This window comes from Erithacus rubecula (genome assembly GCF_903797595.1).
Source record: "Erithacus rubecula genome assembly, chromosome: W".
In the NCBI taxonomy this organism is placed as follows: Eukaryota; Metazoa; Chordata; class Aves; order Passeriformes; family Muscicapidae; genus Erithacus; species Erithacus rubecula.
Window position 1 is genome coordinate 2,828,619 of NC_136690.1, and position 16,779 is coordinate 2,845,397.

Sequence of the window (16,779 nt, forward strand, 5' to 3'; positions counted from 1 at the left end):
ACCCAGGACTCTACTGTGTGGAGCAGGTATTTGTAAGGGAGCCAGGCCCCCTTCCCCTCTGGGAATGGCTTTTAATGAGTGTGAGAGAGAGGTTTGTCCACAGAGAGAGAATGCAGGAGCGCCACCATAGAATGTGCTGGAAGACCCTTGAGGAAGGGATCCAACAGCTGAGAGAAGTAGCAGTATTAGAGGCACTCTTTTGGAGGGATGGACAGCATGACAATGATCCTGACAAGGTCAGGTGCTCAGGGCAGATGTTGTGGAATCTGGCAAACCTGGGGCCATCTCAACATACCACTTTTACTGCAATGATTAATGCTGATAACAACCAAGACACAGTGAGTTCTGTTGCCAACAAGCTCAGAAATTTTGAGAGTATGATGAATGGCCAAATGCAGACTCATGTCTCTGCTGTCGTTAAGGAACTCAAAGAGGTATTTAAAGAGGAGATGAGAACGAAGAGGGAGGAAGTGAGGAAGATCAGTGCAGCACCAGTACGAGTCACAGATCCCAAAGTTAGAGCCCAACGCCCTCAAGCTAGGGAGAGAGGGTACACCCCATGAGCTGACCAGTGGTTCTTTCAGCATGGCCATGGGGAAGACATGGGAAAATGGGATGGGAAAACCACCTCTGTCCTGGCAGCACAGGTGTGTCAACTCAGGGAAGGAAGCGCTAACCAAGGGAGTTCGACTAAAGTGAAAGTAGACTCGACCTCCCACAAGCAAGGTGCCGGGTATTACAGAAGGGAAGATAACCTGTCAGACCCACTTGAAGGAACCTCTACTATGTATGCCCAGGAAGGAAATAATAACCAGGGCTAGAGGGGCCCTGCCTCTAGCCAGGGAGAGGCATGTGATGACAGGATTTATTGGATAGTGTGGGTGCGATGGCCTGGCACATCAAAGCCACAGAAACATAAAGTGCTACTTGATACTGGTTCACAATGCACCCTGATACCATCAAAACATGTGGGGAAGGTACCTGTTTCCATTGTTGGGGTGACGGGAGGAATCACAGCAATTGACTCGGCTAGAAGCTGAGGTGAGCCTGACAAGGAAGGGGTGGCAGAAACATCCAATTGTAACTGGCCCAGGGGCACCGCGCATTCTAGGCATAGACTTGCTCAGGAATGGCTACTGCAAAAACCCAAAGGGGTTCAGGTGGGCTTTTGGAATAGCTGCTGTAGCGACAGAGAGCATTAAGCAGTTGAACATCGTGCCTGGACTGTCAGAAAACCCATCTACAGTGGGACTCCTGAAAGTGACAGAGCAACAGGTACCAATTGCCACCATGACAGTGCACCGCCGGCAGTACCGGACAAATCGAGATGCTGTGATCCCCATCCACAAGATGATCTGTGAGCTGGAGAGCCAAGGGGTGGTCAGCAAGAGCCACTCACCCTTCAACAGTCCCATCTGGCCTGTGCGCAAATCTGATGGAGAATGCAGATTGACTGTGGACTATCGTGCATTGAACGAAGTGACTCCACCGCTGAGCACTTCCGTGCCGGACATGCTGGAACTCCAGTACGAGCTGGAGTCCAAGGCAGCAAGGTGGCATGCTACCATTGATATTACAGATTAATTTTTTCCATTCCTCTGGCAGCAAAATGCAGTTGACAGTTTGCTTTAACCAGAAGGCGCTTGCAGTACACCTGGAACCGACTGCCCCAGGGGTGGAAACACAACCCCACCATCTGCCATGGACTGATCCAGGCTGCACTGGAAAAGGGTGAGGCTTCAGAACATTTGCAGTATATCAATGACATCATTGTATGGAGGAACACAGCAGTGAAGGTTTTGAGAAAGAAAAGAAGATCATCCAGATTTTGCTGGGAGTCAGCTTTGACATTAAAAAGAGCAAAGTCAAAGGACCTGCCCGAGAGATCCAGCTCCTGGGAATGAAGTGGCAGGATGGACGGCACCAGATCCCCACTGATGTCATCAATAAGATCACTGCAATTTCTCCACCAACAAGCAAGAAGGAAATACACGCTTTCCTAGGTGCCATAGGCTTTTGGAGAATGCACATCCCTGAGTACAGCCAGATTGTGAGCCCTCTCTCCCTGGTAATTTGCAAGAAGAACGATTTCCATTGGGGCCCTGAACAACAGCAAGCCTTTGCCCAGATCAAACAGGAGATTGCTCATGTGGTAGCCCTTGGCCCAGTCAGGAGGGGACCAGAGGTAAAGAATATGTTTTACTCTGCAGCTGGAAACCTTGGACTGTCCTGGAGCCTTTGGCAGAAGGTGCCTGGGGAGACTTGAGGCCAACCTCTGGTATTCTGGAGAAGAAGTCAGAGAGTCTGAAGCTAACTACACTCCCACAGAGAAGGAAATCTTGGCTGCCTATGAGGGAGTTCAAGCTGCCTCAGAGGTGATTGGCACAGAAGCACAACTTTTCCTGGCACCTTGACTGCCAGTGCTGCGGTGGATCTTTAAAGGAAAACTTCGCTCTACCCACCACGCCACCGACGGCACATGGAGCAAGTGGATTGCCCTCATCATGAAGCGTAGCCCGAATCACCCTGGGAATTTGGAGATAATTAGAAATTGGCCAGAAGGTGAAGATTTCGGTCTCGCCGATGAAGAGGAGCAGGAAAAAGTGACCCAGGGCGATGAAGCTTCACCATACTACCAGCTGCCAGCAGATGAAACACGCTACGCTCTTTTCACTGACGGTTCCTGCCGCATCGTGGGGATAAACCGGAAGTGGAAAGCAGCCGTATGGAGCCCCACATGACAGGTTGCACAAGCTACCAAAGGAGAAGTTGGGAAAAGTCAACTTGCTGAACTCAAAGCTGTTCAGCTGGCCTTGGACATTGCTGAGAGAGGTAGCCAAAGCTCTACCTTTACACTGGTTCATGGATGGTAGCCAATGCTCTGTGGGGTTGGCTGGAAAGGTAGAGAAAGGCTGACTGGCAACATAGAGGAAAACCAATCTGGGCTGCTGATGAGTGGAAAGACATTGCCACTCGGGTAGAGAAGCTACCCGGGAAAGTCCATCACATGGATGCCCATGTTCCCAGGAGTCGGGCTGATGAAGAACACAGGCACAATGAGCAGGTAGATCAGGCTGCACAGACAGAGGTCTCAAAGATAGACTTTGATTGGCAACACAAGGGAGAAGTGTTCCTAGCTCGATGGGCCCAAGATGCCTCAGGTCATCAGAGCAGAGACACCACCGATAAGTGGGCACGAGACAGAGGGGTGGATCTAACCATTTTCTCAGGTTATCCATGACTGAGACTTGTGCTGCTATCAAGCAAGCCAAGCTGGTAAAGCCCCTCTGGTATGGGGGGCGATGGTCCAAATATAAGTACGGAGAGGCCTGGCTGACTGACTATATCACGCTGCCTCAGACCCGTCAAGGCAAGCGCTACATGCTGACCATGGTGGAATCCACTACCAGATGGCTGGAGACCTACCCTGTGCCCCACACCACTGCTCAGAACACCATCATGGGCCTGGAAAAGCAAGTCCTCTGGAGGCATGGCACTCCCAAGAGAATCGAGTCATACAACGGGACCCATTTCAAGAACGGCCTTATCATCATCTGGGCCAGAGAACATGGAATTGAATGGATATGTCATATCCCTTACCATGAACCAGCAGCTGGGGAAGTTGAACGGTGCAACGGCTTACTCAAACTACCCTGAAGGCACTTGGTGGGGGAACCTTCCAGAATTGGGAAACAAACTTAGCAAAGGCCACCTGAATGGTCAACACCCGAGGGTCCCTCAGTCGAGCTGGTCCTGCCCAATCTGACAAACTGTTGGGGGTTGAGTGTTTTTCTATTACTGTGTCAATTGAAAGAATTTTTCCCATTATCATGCCAATGGATCTGGCCGGGTTACACTCAGGATCTCTGATGACTCTAGACAAAAGGGGAAGGTGGCAGTGGCTTCCCGAGGGGCCTTTCGTGCTTCCGGAGGGGACTCGTGTTTCCGGGGAGCTCGGAGCAGGACCTCCGTCTGCAGCTCCACGCTGTGGAACACAGGAGAGCCAGACCCCTCTGCGATCACCTGCCCTGCATCTCCCCCGCTACAGCCTCCTGCCTCTGCGGACACAGCTGATCACCCAGACACAAACGGTGAGCGAGGAGCTGCTCGCTCCAGCCCATTCCCACCCGAGACCGGTGTGGCTGCTGCTGCCCCCTCCCGCCTCCGCTCCCGCCTGCTCTCTACGGCTGTCGGACTTTTGTTCCAGCTGCAGGACCAGGACTGATCACAGAGAGCCTTTGGCAGATAAAGAAGGGACTGAAACTGAGTTATCTGTTCTGTTTTGTTGGTAATTTTAACAACTGCTGTTGTTTTCTGCTTGTACGGTTAGATATATTAGTAAAAGAGCTGTTATTCCTACCCCCTTATCTCTGCCTCAGAGTCCTTGATTCAAACAATTTTAATACTTGGGGGGAGTGGAATTAAAGTCTCTATTTCAAAGGAAAACTTCTGCCTTTCCTGGCAGACACCTGTCCTTCAAACCAGGACACAAACCAAATCTGATAACCAAAAAAGTTAGGGAGGCCAAAGCTCTGTTTGAACTAAAAATGGCAACTTCTGTAAAAGATAATAAGAAATGTCTAGTCTTTGTTCCTTACTAGATGATTGAGGAAAATTAGTAACTGGAGATGAGGAGAAGGCGGAGGTGCTTAACGCCTTCTTTGCCTCAGTCTTTAGTGGGAAGATGGCTTGTCCTGTGGACAACTGTCCTCCTGGGATGGTAGATGGTGTCAGGGAGAAAAATGGTCCCCCTGTTATCCAGGAGGAGGCAGTCAGAGAACTGCTGAGTAGCTTAGATGTTCATAAATCTATGGGACCAGATGGGATCCACCCCAGGGTGATGAGGGAGCTGACAGATGAGCTTGCAAAGCCTCTCTCCATCATTTACCAACAGTCCTTGGGACACTGGTGAGGTTCCAGATGACTGGAAACTGGCGAGTGTGACATCCATTCATAAAAAGGGTGGGAAGGAAGATTCTGGCAACTATAGGCCAGTGAGCCTGACCTCAGTACCTAGTAAGGTTGTGGAGCAGTTTATACTGAGTGCTACCACACATCACTTACAGGATGGCCAGGATATCAGATCCAGCCAGCATGGGTTTAAGAGGGGTAGGTCATGTTTGACCAACCTGATCTCCTTTTATGACCAAGTGACCTGCCTGTTGGATGCAGGAAAGGCTATGGATGTTGTGTATCTGGATTTCAGTAAGGCCTTTGACACTGTCTCCCACAGCATACTCCTGGAAAAGCTGGCAGCCTGTGGCTTGGACAACAGCACTCTTTCCTGGGTTAGGAACTGGCTGGATGGCCGGGCCCAGAGAGCGGTGGTGAACAGTGCTGCATTCAGCTGGTAACCAGTCACCAGTGGTGTCCCCCAGGGCTCTGTGCTGGGACCAGTCCTGTTCAATATTTTTATTGATAACATAGATGAGGGTATTGAGTCCTTCATTAGTAAATTTGCAGATGACACTAAGCTGGGAACGTGTTGATCTGTTGGAAGGTAGCAGGACTCTGCAGAGAGACCTGGACCAATTGGATGGATGAGCAGAGTCCAATAAGATGAACTTTAACAAGTCCAAGTTCCGTGTCCTGCATTTTGGCCACAATAACCCCCTGTAGCATTATAGGCTGGGAATGGTGTGGCTAGACAGTGCCCATGCAGAAAGGGACCTGGGGGTACTGGTTGACAGCCAACTGAACGTAAGCTAACAGTGTGCCCTAGTGGCCAAGAAGGCCAATGGCATCCTGGCCTGTATGAGGAATAGTGTGGCCAGCACGAGCAGGGAGGTCATTATTCCCCTCTACTCAGCACTGGTGAGGCTGCACCTTGAGTGCTGTGTCCAGTTCTGGGCCCCTCAGTTTAGGAAGGATGTTGAGATGCTTGAGCACATCCAGAGGTGGGCAATAAGGCTGGTGAGAGGCTTGGAACAGAAGCCCTATGAGGAATGGCTGAGGGAGCTGAAGTTGTTTATCCTGGAGAAAAGGAGACTTGGGTGACCTTATCACTCTTTACAACTTCCTCAAAGGTGGTTGTAGTCAGGTGGGGGTTGGTCTCTTTCTCCAGGCAGCCACTAACAGAGTGAGAGGACACAGTCTCAAGTTGCATCAAGGGAAAAGTAGGCTGGAAATTAGGAAAAAGTTTTTCACAGAAAGAGTGATAAAGTACTGCAATTGTCTGCCCAGGGAGGTGGTAGAGTCACCATCCCCAGATGTGTTTAAAAAAAGACTGGAAGTGGCACTTAGTGCCATGGTCTAGTTGAGGTGTTAGGCCATGGGTTAGACTTGATGATCTTGAAGGTCTCTTCCAACCTAGTCATTCTGTGAATTCTGTGAATTGCAAGGCTCATCAAAAAGAAAAACAATTTCCAAATTAGGGAATCATTTTGCCAATGGAACAGCAAAAGGGGCTGCAGATAGTACCACAAAAACAAATCAGTGTCTCAGGGTTTACCCCAAAGTATGATCAGAAAGACCACCAGTTAATCGTGTCCATTAAGGCTGAAATGAAAGAAAGTGAATGGGCTGTTACACCAGTAGGACAAGTTGTAGTTCCACCCCTGCTGCTTTGGGACATAGCTCAGCAAGAACATGAAGGTACACATTTGGGAACAGAAAATCTTTTGAAGCTTCTGAAAAAGGTAGTAATAGGGAGGGGAATGACCAAAATTGTGCAGTCTGTAGTGAGCAGATGAGAAATCTGCTGTCAAAATAATCCTGATACAAGCAAAAGAATAGTGCTAGGGGTGACGAAGGCCAGAGACCTTAGAGACTATTGGCAGGTGAATTTTGCTGAGTTACCATGTAATGAAGGATACAGGTATGTACTGATGTTGGTTGACACCTTCAGTGGATGGCCTGAAGCTTACCCCTGTCGTACTAACACAGCAGAAGAAGTGGTAAAAGTCTTGCTCAATCATATAATTCTAAGGTTTGGGGTTCTTTTCGGGTTGCCATCAGTTAGAGGGCTGCAGTTTGTTGCAACAGTAGTGGGGGAGGTTAGTCAAAAAGCAGCTTAAAAGCTCCTTAAGTTCAAACTCATACTAATTCAGAGGGAGGGGGTTTACTTTTTCCATTTCAAGGCAGGGCCCTGCTTTCCCTAGCAGACACCTGTCTTTCAAACCAAGACAGTATTCTTCATGCATTTGTAGCTTTGTAGACTGTTAATGCATGGTTGTAACTGCTAGTACTTTTCCAGCTCTCTTTCCCACTGCAAGCAAACCCTCATTGTCACATTCCTAATATTCTGTTTAGTCTTATTTGTTAGTTTAGCAAGGACATTTGGCTTTGCATCATATATCATAGACATAATAAAGGCAGAGTTAGAGGATCAGGAGGGAGGGATCCAATGGGGCCAAAACCTGGGGGGAGATGACATAACCAACTGCTCTTCTAATTGGACAATATTTGCTAGATATATTAATTGCCCGATCTGATAAAATTTTACAAATCTAATTCCAGGCTCGGTTTTTTGCCATATTGTGTACCTGAAGGCTTTCAAGAAAAGGTTTGCTTTTATGTTATCATTTTAATGTTGTTTGGGAAGGTTTTATTCTATTTCCAGGCAACACTGCAAGGCACCATTTTAGGCCCAGTTGTCTCTGGCATTTTCATAAACTACTTAAATGTAGGACTTGAAGCTATATTAAGTAATTTTCCTGATAAAACTAAATTGGCAAGACTTATTGACTCCTTCAAAAGCAGAAAGTCCCTGCAGAGAAACCTTGACAAATTAGATGGCTGCGCAATCACCAATTGTATGAAATTTAACAAGGGTGTCTGATTCTGCACCTGGAATAGAGCACCTCTGGATATATGGACATACTGGGGCAGGAGAGGCTGGAGAGCAGCTCTGAGGAAAGGGATATGGGGGTCCAGGTTGATGGCAAGTTGAATATGAGAACAGTGTGCCCTGGAACCACAAGGATCAACAATATCCTGGGGTGCATCAGGCAAAACATTGCCAGCTGCTTGAGGGAGATGATTTTCTCACTCTACTCTGCACTGGTGTAGCCTCACCTCAAGTCCTGTGTGCAGTTTTGAGCACGAGCACCACAATATAAGAAGAACTAGTGATAGGCCATGAGGAAACAGATGGAGCAGCATCAGGGGAGGTTTAGACTGGATATTAGGAAAAGGTTCTTTACCCAGAGGGTAGTTGGGCACTGGAAGAGGCTTCCCAAGGAAGTGGTCATGGCCCTTACCCTGACAGAGTTCAAGAAGTGCTTGCAAAATATGCTCAGGCATGTGGTGTGACTCTTGGGTCTGTCCTGTGCATAGTTAGGAGTTGGACTCAATGATCCTTGTAGGTCACTTCCAACTCAGGATATTCTATGATTCTATGATACTCCAAACTTCCACTATCCGTCATTTCCAATTACAGAGAAAGGCCATTATGTCTCCAGGGTGCAGTGCTGATTTACTTCACAGTCAGCAGAAGACACCTCTTCCACAGAGTAGAGATGTCCTCTGACACTTCTATCTAGATCCTTTCTGTACCAAGTTAAGTCAAAAGCAAGTAACTTTGATTAAAGGCTAAAATTAGCAAGAGACTACTCTAGAGGACAGTGTGATTAACTTTTTGCATGCTATCTCCACAAAAATCTAATAGCATATTCTCTAGTGATGCTAGATAATTAGTTTTATCTGGGAGGGAAAAAGCAAATACATTATGTTCCAAGCTTACCACTAAGCAGTTCAATCCAATTTTGTACAGTTTCAGGAGGTTGGGTCTCTTTTATGTGTTTCAGAGCTTCATCAAGCAGAACATCCCCTGTAGGAGCATCTGACTTGCAAATTACCTTGGACAGAATAAAATGCAGTCAGTATTTTTACTTAATTCATATAGCATACCATAAACATCCAACAATAAAAACTTGAAAAATCTGCCTATTATCAGAAATAAGGAAAATTTTAAGGAGTCGGGAATGTTCTCAAATGATATGCAAGCTTAAAACACACCTAGTTGCTAGAAAAACTATTTAATATTTTAATTACAAAGATCTGTTTTGTCTTAAGTTATGTATAACCTCTATTAACCTTAATTGACCAGAACTATAATATTAATAACATGTTTAATACCTCATTTTTTAAGGAAGATAATCAGATAGCATGGTCAGGTCCTTCACTTTCTCCCTAAAACAAAGTATACTACAGTGCTTAATTGCTCTCTGATAACAGTCCATTTTACTGCTCTAAGTCAATTTACTCAGAATAGTGGAGATAGACAATTAGGCCATGTGAAATTGAGAAATCAATTAGAAAGTGAAAAGGCAGGAAAAATGCTTTTCTTCTTCCATAGGTTGATGGATAAAATAGGTTCAAGACAACATCTATCAGTTTTACAGCTCTGAAGAACATTTTAACCAGCAACACTAAGTTCCATTCACTAACAGTTAAAATACACATATTAGGTAAAATATGTATGTACCAATAAACCCCTTAATATTCAGTCATAAATGAAACAACACTTAAGTTCGTTATTAAATATCTTCTAAAATTAATTTTCCCCCAAGAGAGCACAGGAGAAAACAAGTAATTTACAGTAGCATAATAAAATTTAAGAATGTGAGTGACTGCTTTTTTACCAGTATAAGTAGTTGTATAAACAATGTACAAATACCTTTTATTTCCTGCTTCAAAAATCAAGAACACCAAACTAAAACATACCGATTTAACTAGAAACCCAAGTCATGGAACCACAGAATGGGTAAGGTTGGAAAGGACCACACTGGGTTCATCTCATCCAACCTCCCTGCTCAAGCAGGGTCATACCAAAGCATATGGCACAGGATTGTGTCCAGATGGTTCTTGAATATCTCCAGTGATGGAGGCTCCACACCCTCTCTGGTCTCTCTTCCAGCCCTCAGTCTCCCTCACAGGAAATAAGTTCTTCCTCATATTCAGGTGAATCAGTTTCTGCCTGTTGCCTCTTGTCCTATTGGTTGCCAACACTGAGAAGAGCCTGGCTGCATCCTCTGGCACCCTCCCTTCAGATAATGATAGACATTGATAAGGTCATGTCTCAGTTGTCTCTTCTTGAGGCTGAACAGGCCATATTTTCTCAGTCCTTCCTCTTAAGAGAGATGCTTCAGTCCCCTCATCAACTTTCTCACCCTTTGCTGGACCTGCTCCAGGAACTCCATTTCTCTGTTGCACTGAGGAGCCCACAACTGGATACAGCACTCCAGATGTGCCTCACCAGGGCTGAGTAGCTGTCTTAACAACAAAGCTACAATTAAGCATTTCAAAAAGAAATCAAATTCCTCTAGAAACTCGTTTTCTCTAAAATTCTTCTTTAGGGTAAGATACTTTGAACATGGCAAGACACTGCAGTGCTTCTGTGATAGCAACTCAGGAAAACCATAACACTAGGAATTTATTCTGAGAATGAAGCTCAAAGAATTTTCTGGAATTCTGCAAAATATTCAAAACCATAAGATAGCACAGTGCCAGGTCACAAAAGACCTGCCAAAATAAAAGAGAGAATTAATAAAAGGAAAACAAAGAAACATTAAGTTCACAACTCAGCTGATTATCTTTTCACATTTCATTTAAGGACATGTCTGGAGGCTTTCCAAAACTTACTTAAAATGTTGAAAGATTTCATATTAAACAATGAAACAGAAAACAAAATCGTTCTGTGATACAGAATTCATACAATCTTATTACAGTGTTTTTTAAATTAAATACAGAAACTAAATTTAAATTTTAAAATCAAACTGGTAGATGAATACTGCTTTTCCTATATATATATATATATAAATTTTTGATTCAGATTAAATTTTACAGTTCAAATAATGATCCTAAGAAGTGGTCTTGATTTGTGTTCACATAGCATTTCATTGATAATTTGAAAAATGTAGACTAGAAAACCATTGCAATTTGGTTTGAAGGGAAAACTAAAATATTGATAATAAATCTGTAAAACATACATTTGCAAGCTTCTTCTTTATAAGAATTCAAAATCTATTGATTTATATTGACAGTATTACATATACTTATAAACTGGCTCCTTTAAAACAATTAACTATAGGAAAATTAAAACTCAATGTTGACATTTAGATAAATGTCCACTCATATCTGAGCAATAACAAATCGCTAAATATAGATTATATGTATTCAAATAAAATACAAAATACCTTATTATACCTTCAATTATTAAAATACCTAATACTATTAAAATACCTTCACCACTCTTAAAATTTCAGCATCTTGGGGTTTTTTTGACAACAATACAAAAACAAACACCTTAGTTTAACATACAAGAACTGAAAATAGAACTGAGTCTGTTATCATATTCCCTTGCTCCGTTTGTTCTCCACAATATAGATAAAAAGCAGCTCTTGGCATCTCTCCACCCCCAGCCCTCCTCCCCTCTGCAGCACTGGACCCGTGCAGGCACAGGGGGAGCAGGGGGGGTGCTGCCGGAGCCTCTGGGAGCGGGGCGGCTGTGCCCCCCCCCTCGGTGAGCCCCGGGGCTGGTGACCTCACGCTGCTGCGTCCGGGTTTTCTCTGTCCAGGCAGCTGCCTGCAATTGCTTAAAAGTTGTTACATTTTTCTCCTTTGACTTTACAAAGCATAAATCTCTCTCCCCATTAGAATCTGCCAGTTCTAATGTGGATATCTCAGGTTTCCCTGAAACAGGGCATTCATCTCCTCCCCCAGCATTCCTGACAGCTGGAGACAGATCTGTCTGTGTCTTTTCGCACTTCCCGCTTTTCTGCGTCCTGGCTGCCGCCACAGGTTGCCTCTGCCCGGACATCCCTGCGGCTGAACGCACCGAGCCTGCACTTTTTCCCCGCTTTTTTCACAGTTCCGTCCCCCTCCCCTCTGTCCCCCACGGCCCGGGGAGTCGCCTGTAGTGCCCTCCTGCCTTCTGGGGTCAGGGCTTCTGAAGGGGTAAAGTAGCAAAAATTAAGTTTTCTAACTCACTTGGAAATATTTCTAACTTAATTTTTCCCCGACCTTGCTACTGGCAAGGCCTTTACTGAACTGCCTGCTGCTGGCAAGGCAGTAATAAACTTCCCTCCTCCAGCTCATGGCTAGATGAGAATCCTATGATGTGTCTGATTCTGAACCATCTTACCCAAAAGCAATCCGTCCAAAATCGATTCGGAGGTTCCTGAAACCGACCAGCAGTGCACAGGAGCGAGGCTTCCCGGGACACCTCCTCTCCGACTCGCGTCTGGAACTCTGCTTTTCTTGGCAGAGGGCCATAAATCTCCTCCGCAATCCTCTTCAACAGCGTGCCCCTTCTGAAGTTTGGTCTTCTGGGGGTCTGTACCTGCCTTTGCAGGCTACAAGGCTGATCCAGAGGGATGCCAAGTGTCAGGGTCCAGGGGTCTGCACCCACCTTTGTGAGCTGCGGCCACACCCGGGGTCCACACCCACCTTTGTGGGCTGCGGCCACATCCAGGGATGCCAAATGTCACAGCCCGAGGTGTCTCCTTAGATCTGAGATCACCTCTGCAGGACATGCAGGTGTTCTGGACCCCAGCTCTTTCCGATGCCCGCCAATGAGAGACTGCAGGAGGCTGTTCTTAGAGGTTTTCATGGTTGATGATTGTTTCTTATCTCAGGAATTGCTTTGTCCAGCGAACAGCGGTCTGCTCACCAGACATCCATGGCAGAATCTGCCTGGTAGAGGCAGGACTTATCTTATATAGTCTAAATTACATACTAGGTATTTACAAATTACTCCCAATACAATACAATTTTGTAACATGGTCCAGCTCTGTCCCCATCCAATCTAAAAGTGCCAGCATGTCACCCAGCATGGATGACACGGAGAAGAAGGAAGAAGAGGTATCCACACCCCAAATTCTCCATCTTGGCCACGTGTCCCTTATCACAAACATTCTAGAAATCTGCTAATTCCACATTCTAACAGTCTAATTTACCCTCTACTTATTTTTGCAGCTTGCATTTCTTCTCTCAATGTTGGTAAATTGTTCCAAGGAGCTAAATCCAGCCCCTGAGACATCTGGGTCTCATTCTAGGGTCTTTGGGGACCCTGCCAGGGGGGTCTTGAGGCTCCCAGGGAAGCCAGAGGAATACTCTGGACTCCCACAAAGGTCCTTCTGAAGGGCAGCACAGAACTCAAGAGTATCAGCCACTCCTCCCATCTTTGTGTCATCAGTAAACTTGCTGAGGAGGGATCTGCCCTTTTGTCCAAGTCATTGGTGGATAAGTTTAACAATACTGGGTCCAGTATAGAACCTTGGGGGACACCACTAGTGACAGTCCTCCAACTAGACCCCGTGCCACTGATCATGTCCCTCTGGGATCTGTCGTTCAGCCAGTTCTCAATCAACCTCACTTTCCACTCATCCAGTCTACACTTCCTGAGTTTACCTACAAGTATGTTGTGAGAGACAGTGTTGAAAGCTTTGCTGAAGTCCAGGTAGACAATATCCACTGCTCTCCCATCATTCATCCAGGAAATTGTTTCATCATAGAAGGCAATCAGGCTGTTGAATATGATTTACCTTTAAGTGAATCCATGCTGACTATTTCTGATCACTTTCTTGTCCATGTGGATATGTGGATAGAGATGGCCTCTGAATGAGATGCTCCATCAGCTTTCTGGAGATTGAGGTGAGGCTGACTAGCTCGTAGTTCCCTGGGTCCTCCTTCTTGACCTTTTTGAAGGTCAAGGTGACATTTGCTTTTTTCCAGTCTTCAGACACCTTTCCTGATATCCATGGCCTTTCAAAGGTGATTGAGAGTGGCCTAGCAATGATATGTGACAGCTGTCTCAGTACTCATGGGTACATCCCATCAGGGCCCATGGACTTGTGGATGTCAGATTTACCTAGGTGTTCTCTAACCCAATCCTCCTTGACCAAGGAAAAGTCTTCTTTTCAACATTCCTTAACCCTGGTCTTCTGGGTCAGAGATTCCTGAGGGTTGATCTTGTCAGTGAAGACCAATGGAAAGAAGGCGTTCAGTAACTCTGCCTTCTCTGCGTCCTCTCTTACTAGGGTCCCCCTCCATTTAGGAATGGCCCCACATTATCCTTTGTTTTCCTTTTGTTATTGAGAAAGCCCTTCTTGTTGTCCTTGACATCCTTGGCCAGATTTAATTCCAGGTGGTCCTTGGCCTTTCTTGTCTCATTTGTACCTTCTCTGACAAGCTTTCTATATTAATTCCAAATAGTCTGACCCTGTTTCCACCTCCTGTGTACTTCCTGCTTATGCTTGCATTCTTTATTCATCCATGAAGGTCTCTTGTCCCTTTTGCCCAATTCCTTGCTCATTGGGATGCACTGTTCTTGAGCCTGGAGGAAGTGATTTTTGAATATGAACCAATTCTCTTGGACCCCTCTTCCCTGCAGGGCCTGTTCCCATGGGATTCTTCCAAGAAGATCTCTGAAGAGGGTCAAGTTAGCTCTCCGGAAGTCCTTGGTTGTAATCTTACTGCTCTGCTTCCTCTTCTCCCAATACTGAACTCCATAATCTCATGATCACTGCAGCCAAGGCTGCTCCCCATCTTCACATCTCCAATAAGACCTTCCCTCTTTGTTAGTATAAGGTCAAGCAGCACACCATTCTTTGTGGGATGCTCCACTACCTATGACAGGTTGTCATCAATGCTTTCCAGGAACCTCCTGGATTGTTTGTGCTTCCCTGTGTTGCTTTTCCAGCATATGTCAGGGTAAATAAAGTCCCCCACAAAAACCAGGACCTGTGACTGTGAGGCTGCTTCAAGCTGCCTGTAGAAGGCCTCATCCCCTTCCTCCTGCTCAGGCAGCCTGTAGCACACACCCACAACAGTGTCACCTTTACTAGTCTGCCCTCTTATCCTAAACCATAAGCTCTCGACCCACTTGTTATCTACCCCAAGACAGAGCTCAATACATTCCAAGTGTTGCCTCACAGAGGGCGACTCCACCACCACATCTTCCTGATCTGTCTCTCCTAAACAGCATGTAGCCCTTCATGACAACATTCCAGTCACGAGCTATCCCACCACACCTCTGTAATCGCAATGAGATCAAAGCCCTGTGACTGCACATAGATCTCTAGTTCCTCTTGCTTGTTCCCCATCCTGTGTGCATTGGTGTACAGGCACTTTATAGAGGTATTTGAGTGTGCTAATATCCTAGTGGGAGTGTAAAGGGATGCCCCATAGTCCTGTCTTGTGGTTATGTCTCTGGCTGCTTGTGTTTGAATGGGGTATTCCCTCTTAAACCTCCTTTTGCTACTTGGGTGGTCTCTAACATTCTCCCCTTCCCACACCTTATCTCTGTTAAGCCTGACCCTGTCCCCATCCCCTTAAAATCTAGTTTAAAGCTTTCTCAAGGAGTCCTTCTAACTCCTGAGCTAAGATCCTTTTCCTCCTTTGAGATAGGTGGACCCTGTTTGTTGCCAGCAGGCTTGGTCCTGTAGAAACTGACTCACAATCAAAAACCCAAAGTTCTGCTGGTAACACCAGTCCTGAAGCCAGGTATTCATCTGCAAGATCTTCCTATTTCTTGCCCCATCATTCCCTGCAACTGGCAGGACAGAAGAGAACACAATTTGTGCTCCAGATTCCTTGACCAGTCGTCAAAAGGTCCTGAGGTCCCTCTTGATTCTCTACAGCCTCCATGTTGAGACATCATTGGTACTCACCTGGAAAACTAGTAGCAGCTAATAGTCAGTGGGCCTAACCAGGCTGGGAAGTTTCTTGGTGACATCCTCTATTGGTTTGGCACAGCCTAGATTTTGGCAGCAGAGGGGCCACAAAGATGGCTCCTATGGGAAGCTGTTGGAAGTTTCCCACCATGTCTGGCAGATGCAATGGCTGATGGCTCTGAGGATGGACATGCTGCTGGTCAAAACTGGGCCAATGAGAGAGGCTGGTAACACCTGTGTCCTGGTTTGAAGGACAGGTGTCTGGCAACAAAGGCAGAAGTTTTTCTTTGAAATAGAGACTTTAATTCCACTACCTCCAAGTATTATAATTATTTGAATCAAGAACTCTGAGGCAGAGATAAGGGGGTAGGAATAACAGCTCTTTTACTATTATATCTAACTGTACAAGCAGAAAAAAACAACAGCACTTGTTAAAATCACCAACCAAACAGAACAGATAACTCGGTTCCAGTCCTTTCTTTAGCTGCAGGCACACTCTCTCTGCACCCGGTCACAGTGTTGCAGATAGAACAAAGCCCAACACCTGCAGAGAAGTGGGCGGGAGCGGAGGCGGCAGGCGGCGGCAGCGGCCGCGCCAGTCTCGGGTGGGAACGGGCTGGAGAGGGCAGCTCCTCGCTCGTTTCTGTCCAGGTGATCAGCTGTGTTCTCAGCGGCAGGAGGCTGGAACGGGGCAGATGCAGGGCAGGTGATTGCAGACTGTCTGGCTCTCCTGTTCAGGCCGTGTGGCTGGAGACGGGGGTCCTCCTCTTGGCTCCGCTCGCCAGAAACATGAGTAAACCCGCCGGAAGCCGCTCCCACCCACCCCTTTTGTCTAGAGTCGTCAAAGATCCTGGGTGTAACCCGGCAAGCTCCGTTAGCATGATAATGGGAAAAAATCTTTAAATTGACACAGTAATAGAAAAACGCTCAATCCCCAACACTCTGTGATGACATATTTCAGAAGAAAATCAAAACAAAGTCATGGGTTTTGCTCCTAGTCAGAGAAGGTGAGAACATGTGAGGGAAAGTAACATGGCGACACCAAGGTCAGTGGAGAAGGAGAGATAGGAGGTGCGCCAGGCACCGGAGCTGAGATCCCTCTGCAGGCCGTGGTGATGACCATGGTAAAGCACGTTGTCCCCCAACAGCCCATGGGTCCACA

The 16,779-nt window shown here is 46.3% G+C and overlaps 2 protein-coding genes across 3 annotated transcripts in view; both read right to left on the bottom strand.

Moving 5' to 3' along the window:
* LOC306814059 (uncharacterized protein) overlaps positions 1–16,779 on the bottom strand; it is a 187,913-nt gene that overhangs the window by 116,494 nt on the left and 54,640 nt on the right. The gene's annotated exons all lie outside the window — the stretch shown is intronic.
* LOC306814063 (Golgi phosphoprotein 3) overlaps positions 1–16,779 on the bottom strand; it is a 119,075-nt gene that overhangs the window by 40,091 nt on the left and 62,205 nt on the right. For both annotated transcript variants that reach the window (XR_013777081.1, XM_079329773.1), the window contains exon 3: positions 8,684–8,798. Coding sequence is in view for 1 of the 2 variants with exons in the window: in XM_079329773.1 (XP_079185899.1) it covers positions 8,684–8,798 (115 nt within the window). In the remaining variant the exon portion in view is untranslated. The remainder of the gene's footprint in view (positions 1–8,683; positions 8,799–16,779) is intronic.